The following is a 17,064-nucleotide window of genomic DNA, read 5'->3' as shown; positions in this document are numbered from 1 at the left end:
TTTGGTAGGAGTCTGGGGGTGGTGGCTGAAATTCCATTCATACCTGTGCCTGCAGATAAACACTATTAATACTGCAGGGCTGTGGGCTGGAGGTCCATGGGGGTGACAGTGCAACCGAGTCTTAGCCCCAAACTCCAGCCCTTGTTTTGGTACAATGGGTTGGACACGGGGCTGGCTCCCTCCCTCTCCAGGGAGGGCTCGAGTGTGAATGAGGGGTCTGCAGATGGGGAACTGGAGGTCAGGAAGTGCCTGGATCTCCACCACTGCCTGACTTTCCAACATCTGACCAATCTGAGGTCAGCTCAGCAAAGCCCTCCTCAGGGACAGGAAGGCCGCCCCTCCCTGCCCCTCCCTGCCCCTCCCTCCAGATTCCCTCCAGTCTCATCCCTGTAGGATGAGCTTTTCTAGGCCTTTCTCCCAGGCTGGCAGACAAGTGACACCATCTATAGCCTAAAGCAGCCTTTAATTCTCACCCCAGGGGGCCGTGAGCTGGCGGGTGAGGGTGTGTGACAAGTAATCTGATACTAATTGTTAAACCACTAAAGACTAAACGTGTTTTCCAAAAAGTATCACAGGGAAATCAAAGCTGGGCACCCAGGAGCTCCAAGAAGGGCCCTTCCTCACTAGAACAGCAAAACCATAACCCCGATAATAGGGCTGAGGATCAGGGTGGAGGTGGCCAGGGTGCTGAGCGGGCAGCTCTAAGCCAGCCTCCGAGTTCGAGGGGAAGCCTTAAGGGCAGCTGTTTTCAGACTGTGTGGGTGCAGCCTTGGGGGTCCATCAGATAATCCCTTGGGGTGCACGAAGAAAACAGGGCTTCTGTGTAAACTGATGTCATCCTTTGATACGCATTTTATAACGTATATAGTGTATTTGTATGTGGCATAACTTCTATTAGGAGAATATCAGTATGGACTTTTCAGAGCAGGTGGCTGATCCGGATGTGGCCTGTATTCTCACCACACACCCCTTCCCTGGCGCTTTCCCCCAGGTGCTGAAGATGCTCCATTGGCAGTGCCCTTGGGGCAGTCTCTCCTCTTCAGGTGGCAAGTCTGGCCCTGGCTTCTCCCAGCCAGGCTCTGGAGGCAGCAGGGGTCTCCGGCCCTGCCTGGACCCTTCTGCTGCCTCCCACCCCCTTCCAGGCTTTGGCCATGCCTCCGCAAGGCTTTAGCACCCTCCCCAAGCCCTCATCACAATCTCCTCAGTGGGCCCCTCCCTCCCACTGCCCTCCCCACCTGTGCGTCCCCGCCCCGGCCTTCATGACCTTTCAGGCCTCTGCCTCTTCTCCAGGGCTCCCTCAAGGCCTGTCCCATGGGTACCTGGTAGATAAATGAACACACTGCTTCACACAAACCTGCTTTCCCTTCATGGGCCTCTTTATTCAAGACCTTTGTTTTGAATTGTCAAGCAACTTGCCCGGCCCCGCTGAGGCTTCCTATAAGGAATGCTTCAAGTCAAAATGCATTTGTTGCCTTTGCCGTTCCTTACCAAGGACTCACTACCAACATCTTTGGGCATCCCAATGTAAACCAACAGCATTTGCTTTTTCTTTTTTTTTTTCTAACAGAATTCCAGAATAAAAATAGATCTCTATCATATATATATATATTTATACACATACATACACATATAGAGATCCTTCAACCAGGCGGGATGAAGGATCTGGTGTCCTTACAGTGTCCCTTGGCCTGGCATGGGAAGGCTAGAGGCACAGGCTCTCCCTGGTAGCACCTGGGGGTGTGTAGTGCTGAGCCAGGGCTGGGAGGAGGGTGGGTCTCCAACAGCCTCTCGCCTCGCCTCCGAGGAACAGACCAGGCTCTGACAAACCAGGGCAGCCCTCACCCGACCTTTCCACACACCTTCAAGTGAGAGATGTACCACACGGGGCTTTAAAACTGAAACCCAAAGTGCAGATAAGAAAGGACTTCCCTGATAGGCCCGTGGGGGCTGCCTTCCTGGGGATAGTTCCAAGAGCATCACGCAGCAGGGCTAGGGGAGCCAGCAGGGAAGACACCCACCCACCAGCACCCCCGGGACCCCGGTAGAGACGGGTGTCACATACACAGAGGCCTGCACAACCAGGGAGGGGCTAGGCTCCGGCCCTTCCTTGGGTCTCTAATTACAGTCCCTGTTTGGCCCCAGGCAGGGGGAACCAAATGGCCAGGGCGGGACTTGGGTCACCCAAGAGGGCCTGAGGTGAAAATGGGCTGTGGATGGTGAGCGGTGTTAAGGGCAGTCCTAGAGATTGCCAATCTCCACATTATAACCCCTACAGGGATCTATACTGTACCCATTGCCCAGAAAGGTAAGGCGTGAAGCAATGAGGTGTTGATGCAAGGAAGGGCTGGGTCCAGCAGCCATGTTTGTATCCTAGGGGCTACAGCCCAGGGCCTGAGGAGGTGGCTGAAGCCTGTTTCTAGAGAGGTGGAGGTGGGCAGAAATGGAAGTTTAGTTAGGGCCAGAACTCAGTGCCCCTGGCCAGACACCAGAGGCCCCAAAGGCACTTGGCAACAGAGGGGAAGAGTATAGGTGGGCCCAAGCAAAGAGGGGCAAGGCCAGGCACTGTCCACTAACTTAAACCTGGGAGAGGACCCAGAGGTCCATCCTCTTCCCGCTTGCCAGCAGATTCTTCAAGCCATGACTGCCCTGGGCACGACCTGAGAGTGGGGTGTGAGGCCAGGGCCATGGGGCTCCCCCAGGCACAGAGGCCTGGTGAGGGCAGGTGGTGAAGTACAGCTATGAGGCTCCCCCACTAGCGCTCTTGGGGAACAAGTCCAGTCACCATGACTCTAAGTCACTTAGGGTTCAAGCAGACTGCCTCCCGAGGGGCCAAGGAAGGAACCCAGGAGAACCCTCTCGGCCCAGCCAAAGGGCAGCTCATGGGGTTCATCTTTGGCGTGGGGAGCAGACAGCTGAGGTTCGAGACTAAAGCTTGTGCAAAGCCGGGAAATCCAGGGTCAGAGATATTGAAGGAGGGTGGCAGGTACAGTACAGGGGCTTTTAGACAGGTGGGGGGAGGTACCCAAGCCTCACAGACCCTTACTGCACATTTAGATGATGCACAGATACGCTGGAGAGCGTCCCCCGTGTTGATGTGGCCTCCCAGCTACTTCCTTGCTCATAAACTCCATGAAGTCTGAATCCAAGGAACAAGGGATTTGTTTTTGATGCAGATCTGGTCCACCCTGCTCCAGATGAGCAGCTCTCAGTCCCAGCTGGCCCTGGAGGGAAAGCAGGGGTGGGGGGGTGGGGGGAGGCGAGGAGAACTAGGGCTGCAGCCTGCAGACATGTTCCCTAGAGATGGATTTCCCTGAGGCCCCGTACCTCCCCTGACCCACGCTCCCTGCTGCCCGCCTGCCCGCTGGGCAGCTCCCTCCCTCCCAGAAGCTTCGAGGCCGTGTCAGAGCTCTCTGGGGATGATGGAGAAGGGCAGCACTGGGCTGCTGGCCTCCAGTTCGAGGGCGGTGAGAAAGCAGTCGACGGCGGCCTCGCTCTGGCCCTGGGCCTGCAGCACCTCGCCCAGGCCCTGCCATGCCTCGTGGCAGGTGCTCTGCCTCTCCACGGCGTCCCGTAGCACCTTCTGGGCCAGGCTCCTATGGCCCAGCTGACTCAGCATCACACCCTGGGGAGCAAGCACAGGGCGGGGTGAGTGAGGCTGTCCCGGGGCAGGGGCATCCTGGCCATCGAGGTAAGGAGTGGAAGCAGCGTGGCCACGAGCCAGAGAGGGCTCTGCATCTCGGGCTCGGGTACTGTCAAGTGACCGTGCCCTTGACCCATGCAAACCCTCCCTGTGTCCGTCCCAGCCTTGCTTCCAGCCCGGCCTCCCGGGTCACCCACCGTGGCAGCTCTGATCCTCCTTGCCCCAGGGGATGGACTTTAAGGTCAGCAGACCTGGCTTCGAGTCTCCCCATTACAGCTGAGGGATCCCGGGCAAGTCACCCCTCTCTGGCCCTCAGTTTCCTCATCTGTAAATGGGAAAGACCACTGTGCCCGCCTCTAGGGTTGTTGTGAAGTTTACACGACAGTATAGGCAAAGCACTTGAACAGTGCCTGACGTGCGTGAGCTCTCAGTCAACGGATCTGTTACCCCAAGGCCCCGTGCTGCACTGTGGCACTGCCCTTCTCCCCAGGGACCTGTGAGACCAAGGAGTGTGCGCTACAGGCCTGGGGAGGACCTCAAGCCTGTGGGTGAATGGACAGCTCCTGTGCCTGCAACAGTAGCCTGTCTTCCTGGGACCTAAAGCCCATCCCAGCCTGGCCAGGCAGGTGAGGGTCGCAGGAGGAGAGTCAGATGGCCGGGGAACCAGGGACAGATGCTGGGTGAAAGGAGGGCCTCTGGGAGGGGGATCAGGGCTGCCTGGGAAGCTTGGCCCTGTTGTTTGAAGAGATAGAGGAAGTGACAGGAACTGTCACAGAGTTGGGAAGTAAAACTGGCACCTTGTCCCCCTCTACGTCCACCCACACTGGGAGGGATGTGGGGAGGCGGGGAGGCCAGGGTGGTGAGCGGGGGAAGGGCCGGGGTCCTCTTTCGACCTCCAGTCCCAGAAAGACTGCTTTGCACCATCCCACCAATCTGTGTCCCAGCCCTCGAAGGTGCCATAGGATAGCAGCACGGGGGGCCATCCTCTCATTCAGACATGAGGTAAAGCCCAAACAACAGCGACTTTCTGGACAGGCGGGGGCCGAGATGGGGGTGGGGAGCTGCCTTCTGTGTGCCTGGAGCCCCCTCTCGGGTGCCCGCCCACTGACGGCCATGTACATTTTTAGCTGGAACATTTTCCTCCTCACCGCACTCCCCAGAGTTAGGCCCTCCGTTGCTATGGAGACCCACTGGGGAAGATGCACATGGCTGATTTCATAAAGTCTTCCGAGGGCTTGGAATACGACCAATTAGGCAAGAGTGAAAGATGGTGCTCAGGAAGCCCTAGGAAAAGCCTCCCCCTCTGAAGGCGCTGGCTGGCGGTCTGGTGGCCAGGGGGAGGGAAAGGAAGGGGAGCTCTTCAACCGAGGGCGAAGCTGTCCCTAGGGGACCACAGGGATGGGGGGAGGACACGGGAACCAGGGGCAGGGTAGAGCCTCAGGCAGGGCTCCTGGATCTGGCCAGATGGGTGCAGTGCTGACTCAGGGCTGCCCAGGACCAGTGGGCAGTGTCCAGTCTGGCCAGCAGGGCTCCAGGCCAAGCTGCTCTGTCCACATGGCCTGGGAGCTGGACCCTGAGCAGCTCATGATGGAACAGGGCCCACAAGGAGGAGGGCAGGAAGGCGAGACGACAGGCCGCCAGACACCAAAATTAAGCACCAAAAATGGAAGGTTTGAGCCCTGTGAGTGCTGCCCATGGGGGAGCAACAGAGGACAGATGGGGAAGGCCAGCAGGGCCACCCAGGGCGGGGGCGGGGCCACAGTGGCTTTTACACACCAAGTTTTCTATATTGAGCTTCCATGTGAGATTTTTGTTGGAAAAGAGGGCTTTATAGCTAAAAACAAGTTTGAAAACCCCTGATCTCAAGAAGTGTGTAGGTGTTTGGGAAGGGGCCAGATGTGTCTGCAGGCTGAACAGGGTGTGTATATGTGTGTGTGTGTGTGTGTGTGTGTGTGTGTGTGTGTTGGTTTTACTCATGGTTTAGGAGGTTTGTGGCAGGCTCCTCTGTATGTTCTATGTAGAGGGAAAAAGCCCAGGGCTGCACAGCCGGAAGACCTGGCCGGGTTGGAATCCCAGCTGTGCCACTGACAAGTGCCATGACCATGGGCAAGTGGCCCATTTTCTTTGAGCTGCTGTGTCCTCATCTGTAAACCAGGGGATAGAACAGTCCTACGTCGTAGGCTATTGTGAGGATTCTGCAAGGATGAATTTGAAATTATATAGCAGGGTGCATGGTGGGCTGACAGCAAATGGAAGTGTCCCCAGGATGAACAGAGGGTTCTGGGTAGAGGGGCAGGGAGGGCACAGAAGAGCGGATTTCTCTGGAGGGCAAGGCTCCCTGTGAGGGAAGACTGTGGGCTGGCGTGGGCTTGGATCACATCCCCCCAACCCTGGGGTGCTGACCTGAGAGCCTGAAAGGAGACACCGGGGTCAGGGTGGGGTCTGGAGGCCCAGGGCCTGTAACAGGATCTGCTGCCACCTGCCCGAGACACCAGCCTGTTGGGTTCATGTTTGGTAGCAACTCGGAGCTGTTTGCTGCCTGACAACTGGGCGGGGCCCTGCCCCAGGAGGATGTGAGGTCTCACCTGCTCTCCCACAGCCCGGTGCTGAGCCGAGGGCCCGCCGTCAGTCACCCCACCCCCAGCTGCCCCGAGAACAGGTCTCCAGGGAGATGGTGGGAACACAGAACTGGTGTCTCAATTCCATCCAAATATCCCGGCTGACTCCTTCCCTCCCTGCGCCGAGAGAGGAGACCAGACCTGCTAAGTGACTCTCAGCTTCTGACGCTTGACCTGGGAGATGCCATCGCCATGCTGCCCACACAGGGATTAGAACGAAGTGCGAGTCGCTGATGGTGGTGGAGCTCAGGGAGGGGCAGGGCTATGGGGCAAGTCCCCAGAAATTCCCGAGGTCATCCATTCCCTCTTCCTGAGATCCAGGAAGGAGGGAGCATCTGGCCTCATCTCATCCACCGGGGACCCTGCTCCTCTAGGAAGTCTTTCTTGCCTAAGGACAGCACCTGCTGCCACACCACCGCCTTGAGACTATGCTCCTCTCGAATGCCACCCCTGACCCCACCCCCTTAGGCTGAGAGAGACAGGGTCCCCAGCTCCTGCCTGCTCCGTGATTTCCCACAGGACAGCAGCTCAAAAGAGTTTGGGGGGATGGGGGTGGTCCCGGATGCAAAGCCAGGCACACCAGAGGCCTTTATGCATACTTAGTGACCTGCTTAGGGCCACAAAGGCAGGCAGCCTGAGGGCCGCCTCCCTGGCTAGGGTCTGGTCTCCAGTTTGTATGGAGACTCCGAAGGGACTCTCCCTGTTAGGAACCCAGGTTCTCTGGGGAAGTACAGGTTGGGGTCAGGAGCCGCAGCCTGGGACGGGGATGAAGGGGAGCGGGGGTCCTGCCTGCCTTTTGGAGAATTACCACTGCACACCATCTCAACCGGTTAATTCAGTGCCTGACGCTGTCCCCCAGAGGGGAGGGGCGGCAGGAAGGTCCCGGCTGTGTGAGCCCTTTTCTTCTTTGGGGGGAGGGCGGCCCTGGGAAGCAGCCCCGAGTGCTAGGCCAGCTGCAGGCCAGGCTGAGGGCTCCCTCCCCACCCCTACCCTCAAGTATTTATAGAAGTTATTTTGGGAATTTTCTTTCTGAGCTCAAGGCACATTCCTGGGATTCTATAACAGCCTTTCCAGCTGGGAAGCCGGGAATCAGCTGGAGGCTGCTGGAGCCTCCCGGTCCCTGGAGCCCCCTGCTTGGGGACCATGGGGCTGCAGGAAGGAGTCCATGGCGGGACAACCTCTGAGGCTGCTCCAAGGCTCCCTCCCTTCACCCACCCCAGGGGGGGATGGGAGGGGAGGGGGGCTGACACACCCTTCAGGGAGGCCCACGTTCCAGCCGAGCTCAGGCTCTCTCCATGCACTCCCGGATCCTCCCAGGTGTGTCAGCCCCTACCTGTCCAACCGCACTGGGAATGAGGAATCCGTCCCGGCTGACAACCTAGCCCACACATCACCACATCCCGCCTGGAGCTGCGGCAGCTCCAGGCCCACAGGCTGGTCCTACCTCCTTGCTGGGGGGAAGGGTATGACTCCTTCTAGACGCACCCGATGCCTGGCTGATGAGCTCCCACCCAGAGCTCCCCTGGGCTCTCACAGGACAAGGCCTCGGCTGAGAGAGCCCCCAGACTCACTCAGAGCCCAGCCTAGCTAGGGGGCTTCTGGGGCAGCAGAGGTGGCTGTGCTCTTCACATGCCAGAACTCATGCCTGTCCCTTTCTCCTCCTGGGGCCTCCGCAGGTGAGATGTCGTGAACACCAGCGGGCCTCTCGGCTGGGGGTGGTGTCTGTCTTCAGAGGGCCACAGCCAGGCTCAAGGACAAGCACCGGCTTGGTCAGAGGGCGGGCACAGCCTGCGGGGGAGGGGGCCTTGCCAGTCCCACTTCTAGGCAGGGGGCTGGGCCTTTTCGGGTTGGTTTCAGGCTCTGGGCTGGCTGGGGGCTCTGCCCACCCTGGAGCACGGCCAGGCCCACAGGGCCAGGTCAGGAAGCTGCAGCAAGGCCTCTGGACTTTGGATTCTAGAAGTGAACACCCTGTGATGGACAGCGAGAAGGGGACCCCATGGCAGATGCTCCTCTCTAAGCAGGAACCAGAGCCGAAGGGGGGTGGTGATGGCCTATTTGTGGGGTGTGCTGGCCTTCTGCACAAGGGGAAAGGCCTGAACCCTGCTACACCATCCAGACGTGTCTGTCTTTCCGACCACTGATTCTGGGGTTAAATTAAGCCAGCAGTGCTTAACCCTGGCTCTGAGCTGAGTCTGTGACACTGCCAGAAAGCTTCCTGTCCACTTCCTCATCAGGGTTGGTGTGGACTTGAGGAGTCCACACACCGGCCTAAGGTTTGCCTAAAGTCCTGGGTCAGAGGCAGGGGACCCGCCTCCACGAGCCCAGGGCGTGGGCTCAGGGTGAGTGCTGGGGCTGTGCCAGCACGGGCATGAGGCGGGCTGGGGGCGGCCGCTGGACACAGGAGGCCCAGGCTGAGGGGACACGCCCTGGCACCTCCCATCCCTCCTCCCTTCTCCACTTCCCCATCAGGGAATGCAGACCTCAGGCAGCACTGCGGAGGGACCAGGAAGAGAGCTCACAATAAAACCACTGCACTAGGAGGTCACATGGCCAAGCAGACATTCCTATTGAGTTTTCCTGCCACACAGAAGCAATATTCCTGCCCCACCGGAGCTGGGGAGACTCTGCTGACGAGGGGCTGTGTGTGTGCAAGAACTCAGCTTCTACACACACACACACACACACACACACACACACGCGCGCAAGACTTCCAGGTCCTCCCATTGCCTCAGGCTGCCTGGACCCTCTCAGCCCTCTGCCACGGCTCAGGAAGCCAACAAAGAAGGAGAAGTCTAGGGCAGGTGGGCTGTCCTGGACGCGGAGGCATGGGGCCCTGGAACCAGAGACCTTGCTGTTCTATGTACTGCCCGCCTCATCCAGCGTCAGGGAACCTCCAGAGGGCCGGGTGCCGAGTTTCACTTCTCAGCTGCTTAGGACACCTTTCCTCCTTCAAGTCAGGAAGCAGTGGCTGAACCAGCCTAACAAGACTATGGGCCCGAGCGTAGGGCCTCCCCGAGCCTGGCCTTTCCTGTTCTTCCTCTCCAGCAGCCTCAGGGCCCAGCATGCCCCTTTAGCTGCAGAGTCTCACCCGACATATGCGACGGCAAGAGGGGGTCTCAAATCCCCCTCGTCCCTCAACGCAGACTCTAGCTCACTGGGCCGGCTGCCCTCGCTCTCAGCCAAGGTCAGCCTGGCCTCACACTGTGCACAGTCTTGTCCCATCCGCAGGGCAGCTGGGGCTGATGTCCCAGACCTCTGTGCCTTGGTCAGAGTCGCTTGGTGGACTCAGAGGACGGAGAGGCTTGGCTACAATGAGCGTCTGGGGCTCGGCTCTGAGCATCCCCTTCCCTCTGCAAACCAAGAGCATCTGAACCTGGCCCGGGAGCCACACTTTGAAATGAAAAAGGCGAAAGTAAAAGCTTTCACACAGCAAAGGAAACCATAAGCACAATGAAAAGACAACCCACAGAATGGGAGAAAATATTTGCAAATGATGCGACCGACAGGGATTAATCTCCAAAATATACAAATAGCTCATGCAGCTCAACAGCAAAAAAACAACCCAATCAAGAAATGGGCAAAAGATCTAAAAAGACATTTCTCCAAAGAAGACATACAGATGGCCAAAAAGCACAAGAAAAGACGCTCAACATCGCTAATTATTAGAGAAATGCAAATCAAAACTACAATGAAGTATCACCTCACACCGGTCAGAATGGCCATCATCAAAAAAATCTACAAACAATAAATGCTGGAGAGGGTGTGGAGAAAAGGGAACCCTCTTGCACTGTTGGTGGGAATGTAAATTGGTGCAGCCACTATGGAGAACAGTATGGAGGTTCCTTAAAAAACTAAAAATAGAATTACCATATGATCCAGCAATCCCACTCCTGGGCATATATCTAGAGAAAACCATCATTTGAAAAGATACATGCACCCCAATGTTCACAGCAGCACGATTTACAATAGCCAAGACATGTAAACAACCTAAATGTCCATCAACAGAGGAATGGATAAAGAAGATGTGGTACATATACACAATGGACTATTTACTCAGCCATAAAAAAGAATGAAATAATGCCATTTGCAGCAACATGGATGGACCTGGAGATGATCATACTAAGCGAACTAAGTCAGGCAGAGAAAGACAAATATCATATGATACCACTTATATGTGCGATCTGAAAAAATGATACAAATGAATTTATTTACAAAACACAGACTTAAAAAACAAACTTATGGGGCTTCCCTGGTGGCGCAGTGGTTGAGAATCTGCCTGCTAATGCAGGCAGGGGACACGGGTTCGAGCCCTGGTCTGGGAAGATCCCACATGCCACGGAGCGACTAGGCCTGTGAGCCATAACTACTGAGCCTGCGCGTCTGGAGCTTGTGCTCCACAACAAGAGAGGCCGCGACAGTGAGAGGCCCGCGCACCGCGATGAAGAGTGGCCCCCGCTCGCCGCAACTAGAGAAAGCCCTCGCACAGAAACGAAGATCCAACACAGCCAAAAATAAATAAACAAATAACTTTTAAAAAACAAAAAAACAAACTTATGGTTACCAATGGGGAAAGGTGGGGGGCAGGGATAAATTAGAAAGTTTGGATTAACATATACATACTATTATATATAAAACAGATATTCAACAAGGATCTACTGTATAGCACAGGGAAATCTACTCAGTATGCTGTAATAACCTAAATGGGAAAAGAATCTGAAAAAGAGTGGATATATGTATATGTATAACTGAATCACTTTGCTGTACACCTGAAAGTAACAGAACACTGTAAATCAAACATACTCCAATATAAAAAATAAATTAAAAAATAATCAAAAAAGAAAAAGGTAAAAGTAACCCTGTCTACTGGGCCATTAACTTACAGAATTCTTTAACCTAATCCTAACAAGAGCCCTAGGTGCTTGGCGTCACAAGTCCCACGTTACAGAGGGGGACACTGAGGTTCTGGGAGGTTGAACTTGGCCAAGGTTAAATGGTGCGTGTAGGCAAAGTGGAACTCAAGTCCAGGTCAGTCATACTCGAATGCTGTGCTCCAACCTCCAGACATGATACTGGGGGCTTAAAAACCATCCCAGCCAACCAGCCCCAGAGGCAACCCCGAAGGCAGCTCTGCTGGCACCACGGGCCACCCAACAGCACACGGAAATTTGGGCCAATGACCCTTGTCCCATGGCAGTGAGGTCAAGCAGCCCAGTCAAAGGTGGGGCTCAAGCTCAGGCCACCTGCTCTTCCACATGAATGGTGGCAAAAATACCCAGTGTTGACTTATCTTTTCACAGCTCTCGGCTCGTCCCCTAAAACTACCCCTTCAGGTCACAAGGGCCTGAATTATTATCCCCATCTGATAGAAGAGAAACTGAACTGGCGAGGGGAAGTAATCTCCAAGTGCCCCCATAACTTGAAGGCTGGCAGGGCTGATTGCATGTCTCAGACCTCTCCTGTCTGGTCCTACCCTCCGGGATTGGGGATAGGACCAGTCAGGGGAGGGTGGGTGGAGCTCTGTGCTGCCAGAGTTCACCTCTTTGACCTTAGAGACCACAGCCTTCCAGGTTAGATTCCTGGAGCACCTGCTAAAGGCCCAACCCAGAACCTCAGGTTTGGGTGGGGCAGAGCCCTGGTCCTTGCTGACTCAGGCCCCGCCTTGGGGAGGGAGAGGGATGGTGGGAGGGAGCTTCTGGGGCTTAAGTCGTGAAGTGACACACCGCAGCCTGGAGAGAGGGAGGCAAGAAGCTCTGGGGCCAACTGGGGGTGGCCACACGCCATGGCCGTGCCCCAAGTCCACTTAAAGACAACAATGCTGGGAGCCAGAGGGAACGAATGCAGGGGAATAATTCATCACCAGCTCTCATCAGAGGGAACGAATGCAGGGGGAATAATTCATCACCAGCTCTCATCAGAGGGCAACAGATGACAGAAACACTTGTCTTCCTGTCTTTCCAGGGGCATCTGGAGAGAGGATAGGCCAGGTCACGCAGCCAGGATTGCTTCAGAAATCACATCTCTGGGAATTAACACGACAGGAGCCAAAGCTTACGCAGGGCTGTCTCCCCCTACTGCTGGGGTGTCCGAGGTGGAAAGGGTTCTGGGGAGAGGGGGCAGCAGGCGCTAGGGCTCTGTCCCAAGAAGAAAGCATGACCAGGGGCAGAGGCCAGTGAAGAGCAGGGAAGCCTGCCCAGAGAGGGGCCAGGAAACCACTACCTCCCAGGATCTGTCCCTGGGAGAGGAGGGCGGGGCGCCAACCACCACAAACACAGATGGCAGGGACGCAGCCACGCCTGCCCACTCCTGGCTGAGGCTTTCAAGCTATCCCTTGCAGTGAGACAGGCTGCACCAAAGCATCCACAGTCCCGGCTCAGCCAAGTGGAGGGCAGGGAGAGTGAGGCAGTCTGTGGCCAGGGCTAGTGACCCTCCTGCCATTAAGGTCAGGTGACCTCCAAGGAGCCCCCTCTTGGGAGGGTTCTCAGGGACTTGATGACTCCATCAGTCACTCCTGGGCTCCTTGCCTTCCCTAAGCATCCCTGCTCCCTTGGAGGTCCCCTCTCGGCCAAGCCCATGGAGCCTTCTCTGAAAAACAGTGTCACCCGAGGGACAATTCCTCTGCTGATCTTGGGAAGGACGCTGCTTCCTTTCTCAGGTTTCCTCAGGGACAGGCAGGTAAAGTTCAGGTTTCCCCTTCCTAACTAGATTCTCTGCCAGTAAATTAAGTTCTGAGCAGCCAGGCTGAGTGAGTGGGGTTTCCGGCTACCTGGAGGGGAGGCTGAGACGGAGCTGGCAGAGACCGTCAGGACCTGCTCCTGGGATTTCACTGGGAATTTCCATTGGCAGAGAGCACATCTTTCTCCTTCCGCACCTGGCAGTCTCCCAAAGCCACCTGGCCATCCCTGAGCCTGGTGGAGGCGGCAGCCTGCGGGATCGGGGCTTGAGGGCACAGACTCCTCAGGGACGCTGCTGTGCGCGCGGCGGGAACTCTCTGCTGGCACAGCACTGCCGAAGAGGTGTCTCTTTCCTGCCTGATCTGGGTGGAAAAGCCTGAGCTGAGCCCAGGGTGGAGCTGGAACCATGGAAACGTCCCCATCACATCCAGTGCCGGGAGGGCAGCAGGACAGGAAGAGCAGAGAATATGCTTCTGGGCCAAAGTTCAAGTTCTTGGAAGCCTGAACCCCAGCTCCTGAAAACAACAGCCCTCCCCTCCCAGAGGCTTTCTCCAGCCTGTCTCCAAATCTCCTGTCCCTGTACAAAGCCCGGGAGAGGCCACAAGGCCGGCCTCCTGGTGTTGGACCATCCTGCCCAGGAACTGCAGGGCAGAACCGGGCACGCAACACAGCTCACTGAGTGCATCTCTGCCCTCCTCTCTCCGGAACTCGGAGCGTGGGACTCAGCCACTAAATCAGGGGGCTCACTGAGGAACCCAGAGCTCTTCCAGACCAGGCTATGGGTGGCCATGCTCTCAGGGGAGGGCTGTGTCTCCTTCCCCTTGTACCTAGCAGACGCCGATGTCCTCAAAGAGCCACAGTGGCATGGCAAGGCCAGGATGTTCTCCCTGGGAAACTGCCTTGGCAATGACTCCATTGGGGGGGGGGTGTGTGTACCAGTTCCCCTCCATATTCCTTTTTCTGGATAATTCTCCAAGCATGCACCAACCTCACGCTGAAACAACTGCTGTGTCTCTCTTATTCGCTACTGACTATTTTTAGATTTGTGAATCTAAGGGATTCACATCAAATCTAAGGGATTTGTGAATCCCTTACGTAAGTGCCAAGCTGACTTAGACCGACGGGGAGTGACTCCCATCATGCAGTACCATGGTGAAAAAGATCCCAAGACCCCATCTGTGCTCAGTGGGAAAAAATGCTGTGACGGATAAGCGACGTCTGTCACGGGCGAGGGACTGGAGAGTGTGGCATGTGTTGTGTTCTGTCTTTTCTGATATTGCACTGCAGACTTTCAGAAGCACTCTCACATGCGTCACCTCATTTGATTAGAACAACACTGGTCTAGTAATGATGAAGCTCATTATTCATTTATAAAAGGAGACATCAGGAGCATGGAAGTTAAGTGTGTCTTTTCCTAAATCACCCAAGTGAATTAGGGCCAGAGCCGGGATTAGATTCCAGATGTCCTGAGTCTGAGGACTGTACAGGGAAGACACTTAGCTCAGGGAACACTGGAGTCCAACAAGCCAAAGTGTTCGCATGTCTTTGGGAAAACAGTGCTTAGTAAATCTTCCCCAGGCTTGAAATTTGCTATTCTTTATGCATATGTGTGGGATGCTGGCAGGAACACAGAGTGTGGAAAGGGGATGGGCTGCCCACGCTGGAGCCGACTGCCCCTCTGGTTGCTTGTAATTTAACAGTGGGCAGTCCTTTCTCCAATTATATCAAATCAGCAAGGCACCCCAGGAAGAGAAAAGGGACCTTTTCAGAAACATCTGTAGGGAGCCACTCCGGACAACTTATTCAGTTACCATGGAAACCCACCCTTGCAAACTGCTTCAGTTTCAGGAAAATAGCTACAAACAATAATAAGCATAAATGAAAAATGGTACATGTTGCTTCAAAATTGTACTTGTTATTGGATTTGGTCGGGTTTTCGAGACCGAGACGGCAGGCTCATATCCACGAACACAGGGAAAGGCAGCCATCTGCCTGGCTGCAGGCCTAACGACAGAGCCCACATCCCCCCTCCCAGATCCCTAATCAAGTTTCTGGATGTGACCTCCGGGGAGGCATTTATCAGAGGAGCTAATGTCTGAATTGCAGGAGGAAGGAGGATGTGCCTTGCAAAAAACAAACATTTGCTGAGCCGACAGGAAGGCAACATGGTGCCATGTGGAGGGAACCTGGACCAGGCCAAGATGTTGCTACATGGGCCTGAGCTAGAAATCCTTTAAGAGATCAGGCTGAGATGGGAATCTCTGTTCTAGTCTGTTTTCAAGGACTCTCGGGGTTAGCAAGGACCTTATAAAGATGACCTGGTCCAGCTCCTCCCGCATGTGATATTTACATTCTCTGGACAACATCCTCACCAGTTGATTCATGAGTCTGTGCTTAGACTATGCCAAGAGTTAAATCGTTTTTCCTGACACTGAGCTGACATCTAACTCCTCGTAGCTTCTACTCACGAACAAATCAGACCCCTTTTGTCAATGATAATCCTTCAGCCACCTGGAGCCATGCTCCTGATGCTTCCGTGTTCTCCATGGGGCAGACATCAGTGATACCCTCACGGCCATTCTCCTCAGAGAGCTCTCAAAGTGAGATATCTGAGGTGGAACCCAGACCCTGAGACTGGGAAAGACTGTGTTGCTGTGGGCTCCTAAATTATACTTCAGAAATCACTGTGCATATGCAGGCCTGTACACTTTCAATCACTACATTTATCCTGATGCCTGCTCTCTGAAAGCAGATAAGGAAGGCAAGGAAAAACAGTCTTCCCTAGGGTATGCTATACCACCTGTTAGAGAGATGTTTCCTGGACCAGAGAATCCCCATTGCACAGGTAAGTAAAACTGAGGTTCCAAGAAGGGGCTGACTTGCCCACGATCACCCAGGAAGAGAATGGCAAGGCCAGGACAAAAGCACCAGCATCCTGCTCCCAGCCTCTGAACCTTCTCACAGGAGAGTCACTGAGCCCTGGGCACCCAAGTCCTGGGCTCCATGTCCTAGGATTAGGGGCTGCTGGCCCCTCTTAGCACCCCGAGGCCATTCTCAATGTGTGCTTGAGTCAGGCCTGACATGATAGCCCACCCCAAAACATCGCCTGAATCCCACAAGGAGGCATGGAGCTCCTCTCAAATGGGCAAGGCAGCCCCGTGATCAGGGAGGGCCTGGGGACCCCGAAAAAAAGCATTTTGGTATCTGCCTAGAGTCTCCAGGGCAGGGACCTGATGAGTAACAGTGAAAACCTTTGGGGCTCGATCGCCTTACAGAAACACAGCAAAAGGAAGTCACAAAGAATCAACCAATCCTCCTCATCCCCTTAGGCAGGCTCTGATTGAAGGGGGATGGCCTGTCTCTACAAGAACAGAGAATGGTCTCTGTTCTCCCAACAGAGCAGGAAGGAAGCCACCTCCCCCTGGACAGCAGGTGACAGTGGCAGCAGGGCACTGTATGCAGTGGAGGCTGGGGGGTAGGGAGGGGGGCCCTGAGGCCTTCGGAGCGGGTGCGGGGCTGACTCACCAGGCTATGCATGATGCGCACGCCGTCGGGGTTCACTGTGAGCGCCTCCTTGTACAGCTGCTTGGCCTCCTCCAAGCTGCCCTTCATCTCGGCCAGCCGGCCCCGCATGTAGAGCACCGAGTGTGACGTGGGGAAGAGGCCCGCTGCCTCCTGGATGCAGAAGCCTGCTTCCTTGAGGTGCCGCTGCTCCATGAACAGCTCGGCTGTGAAACCAGAAGGGCAGGTGAGGCGGTGGGAAAAGTCAGAGGCAGCGGCCCCCTCCCGCATCCGACCGTCAGCCCCCGGAGTTTAGGAACTGGTCTTGGGTGATGGAAACCATCCCACCGAGACACAGCACGGGACTGGCTTGCTCTGGGGAGTGGCGGTAGCACCAGGCCGCAGTTTCTGAGTGCTGACTCTGTGTCAAGTTCATGATCTGTGCTGCACGCAGACCGACTCCACCAACACTCACAAAACCCTATGTGAACAACGCACTTCTACTACCCACTTCAGGGAGGAGGAAACGGGCACAGAGAGGGTAAGGAACTTGCGTAAGGCCACAGGGAGAGTAAGCGATGGAGCCAGGGTTTGCACTGGGCTGTCTGACTTCAGAGCCTGGCAGTGGGGACAT

At 55.7% G+C, this 17,064-nt stretch overlaps 1 protein-coding gene across 1 annotated transcript in view; it reads right to left on the bottom strand.

Moving 5' to 3' along the window:
* Positions 1-1,354: 1,354 nt before the first annotated feature.
* The window catches only part of TTC7A (tetratricopeptide repeat domain 7A), a 129,874-nt gene continuing 114,164 nt past the window's right edge, over positions 1,355-17,064 (bottom strand). The window contains exons 19-20 of the mRNA XM_061168743.1: positions 16,455-16,657; positions 1,355-3,622 (exon numbers count right to left, since the gene is read on the bottom strand). Of these exons, the coding sequence (XP_061024726.1) occupies positions 3,401-3,622; positions 16,455-16,657 (425 nt within the window). The 3' untranslated portion in view covers positions 1,355-3,400. The remainder of the gene's footprint in view (positions 3,623-16,454; positions 16,658-17,064) is intronic.

Source organism: Eubalaena glacialis, chromosome 14, assembly GCF_028564815.1.
Source record: "Eubalaena glacialis isolate mEubGla1 chromosome 14, mEubGla1.1.hap2.+ XY, whole genome shotgun sequence".
In the NCBI taxonomy this organism is placed as follows: domain Eukaryota; kingdom Metazoa; phylum Chordata; class Mammalia; order Artiodactyla; family Balaenidae; genus Eubalaena; species Eubalaena glacialis.
Note: the sequence above shows the minus strand (reverse complement) of the source record. Positions and strands in the feature narration are given on the sequence as shown.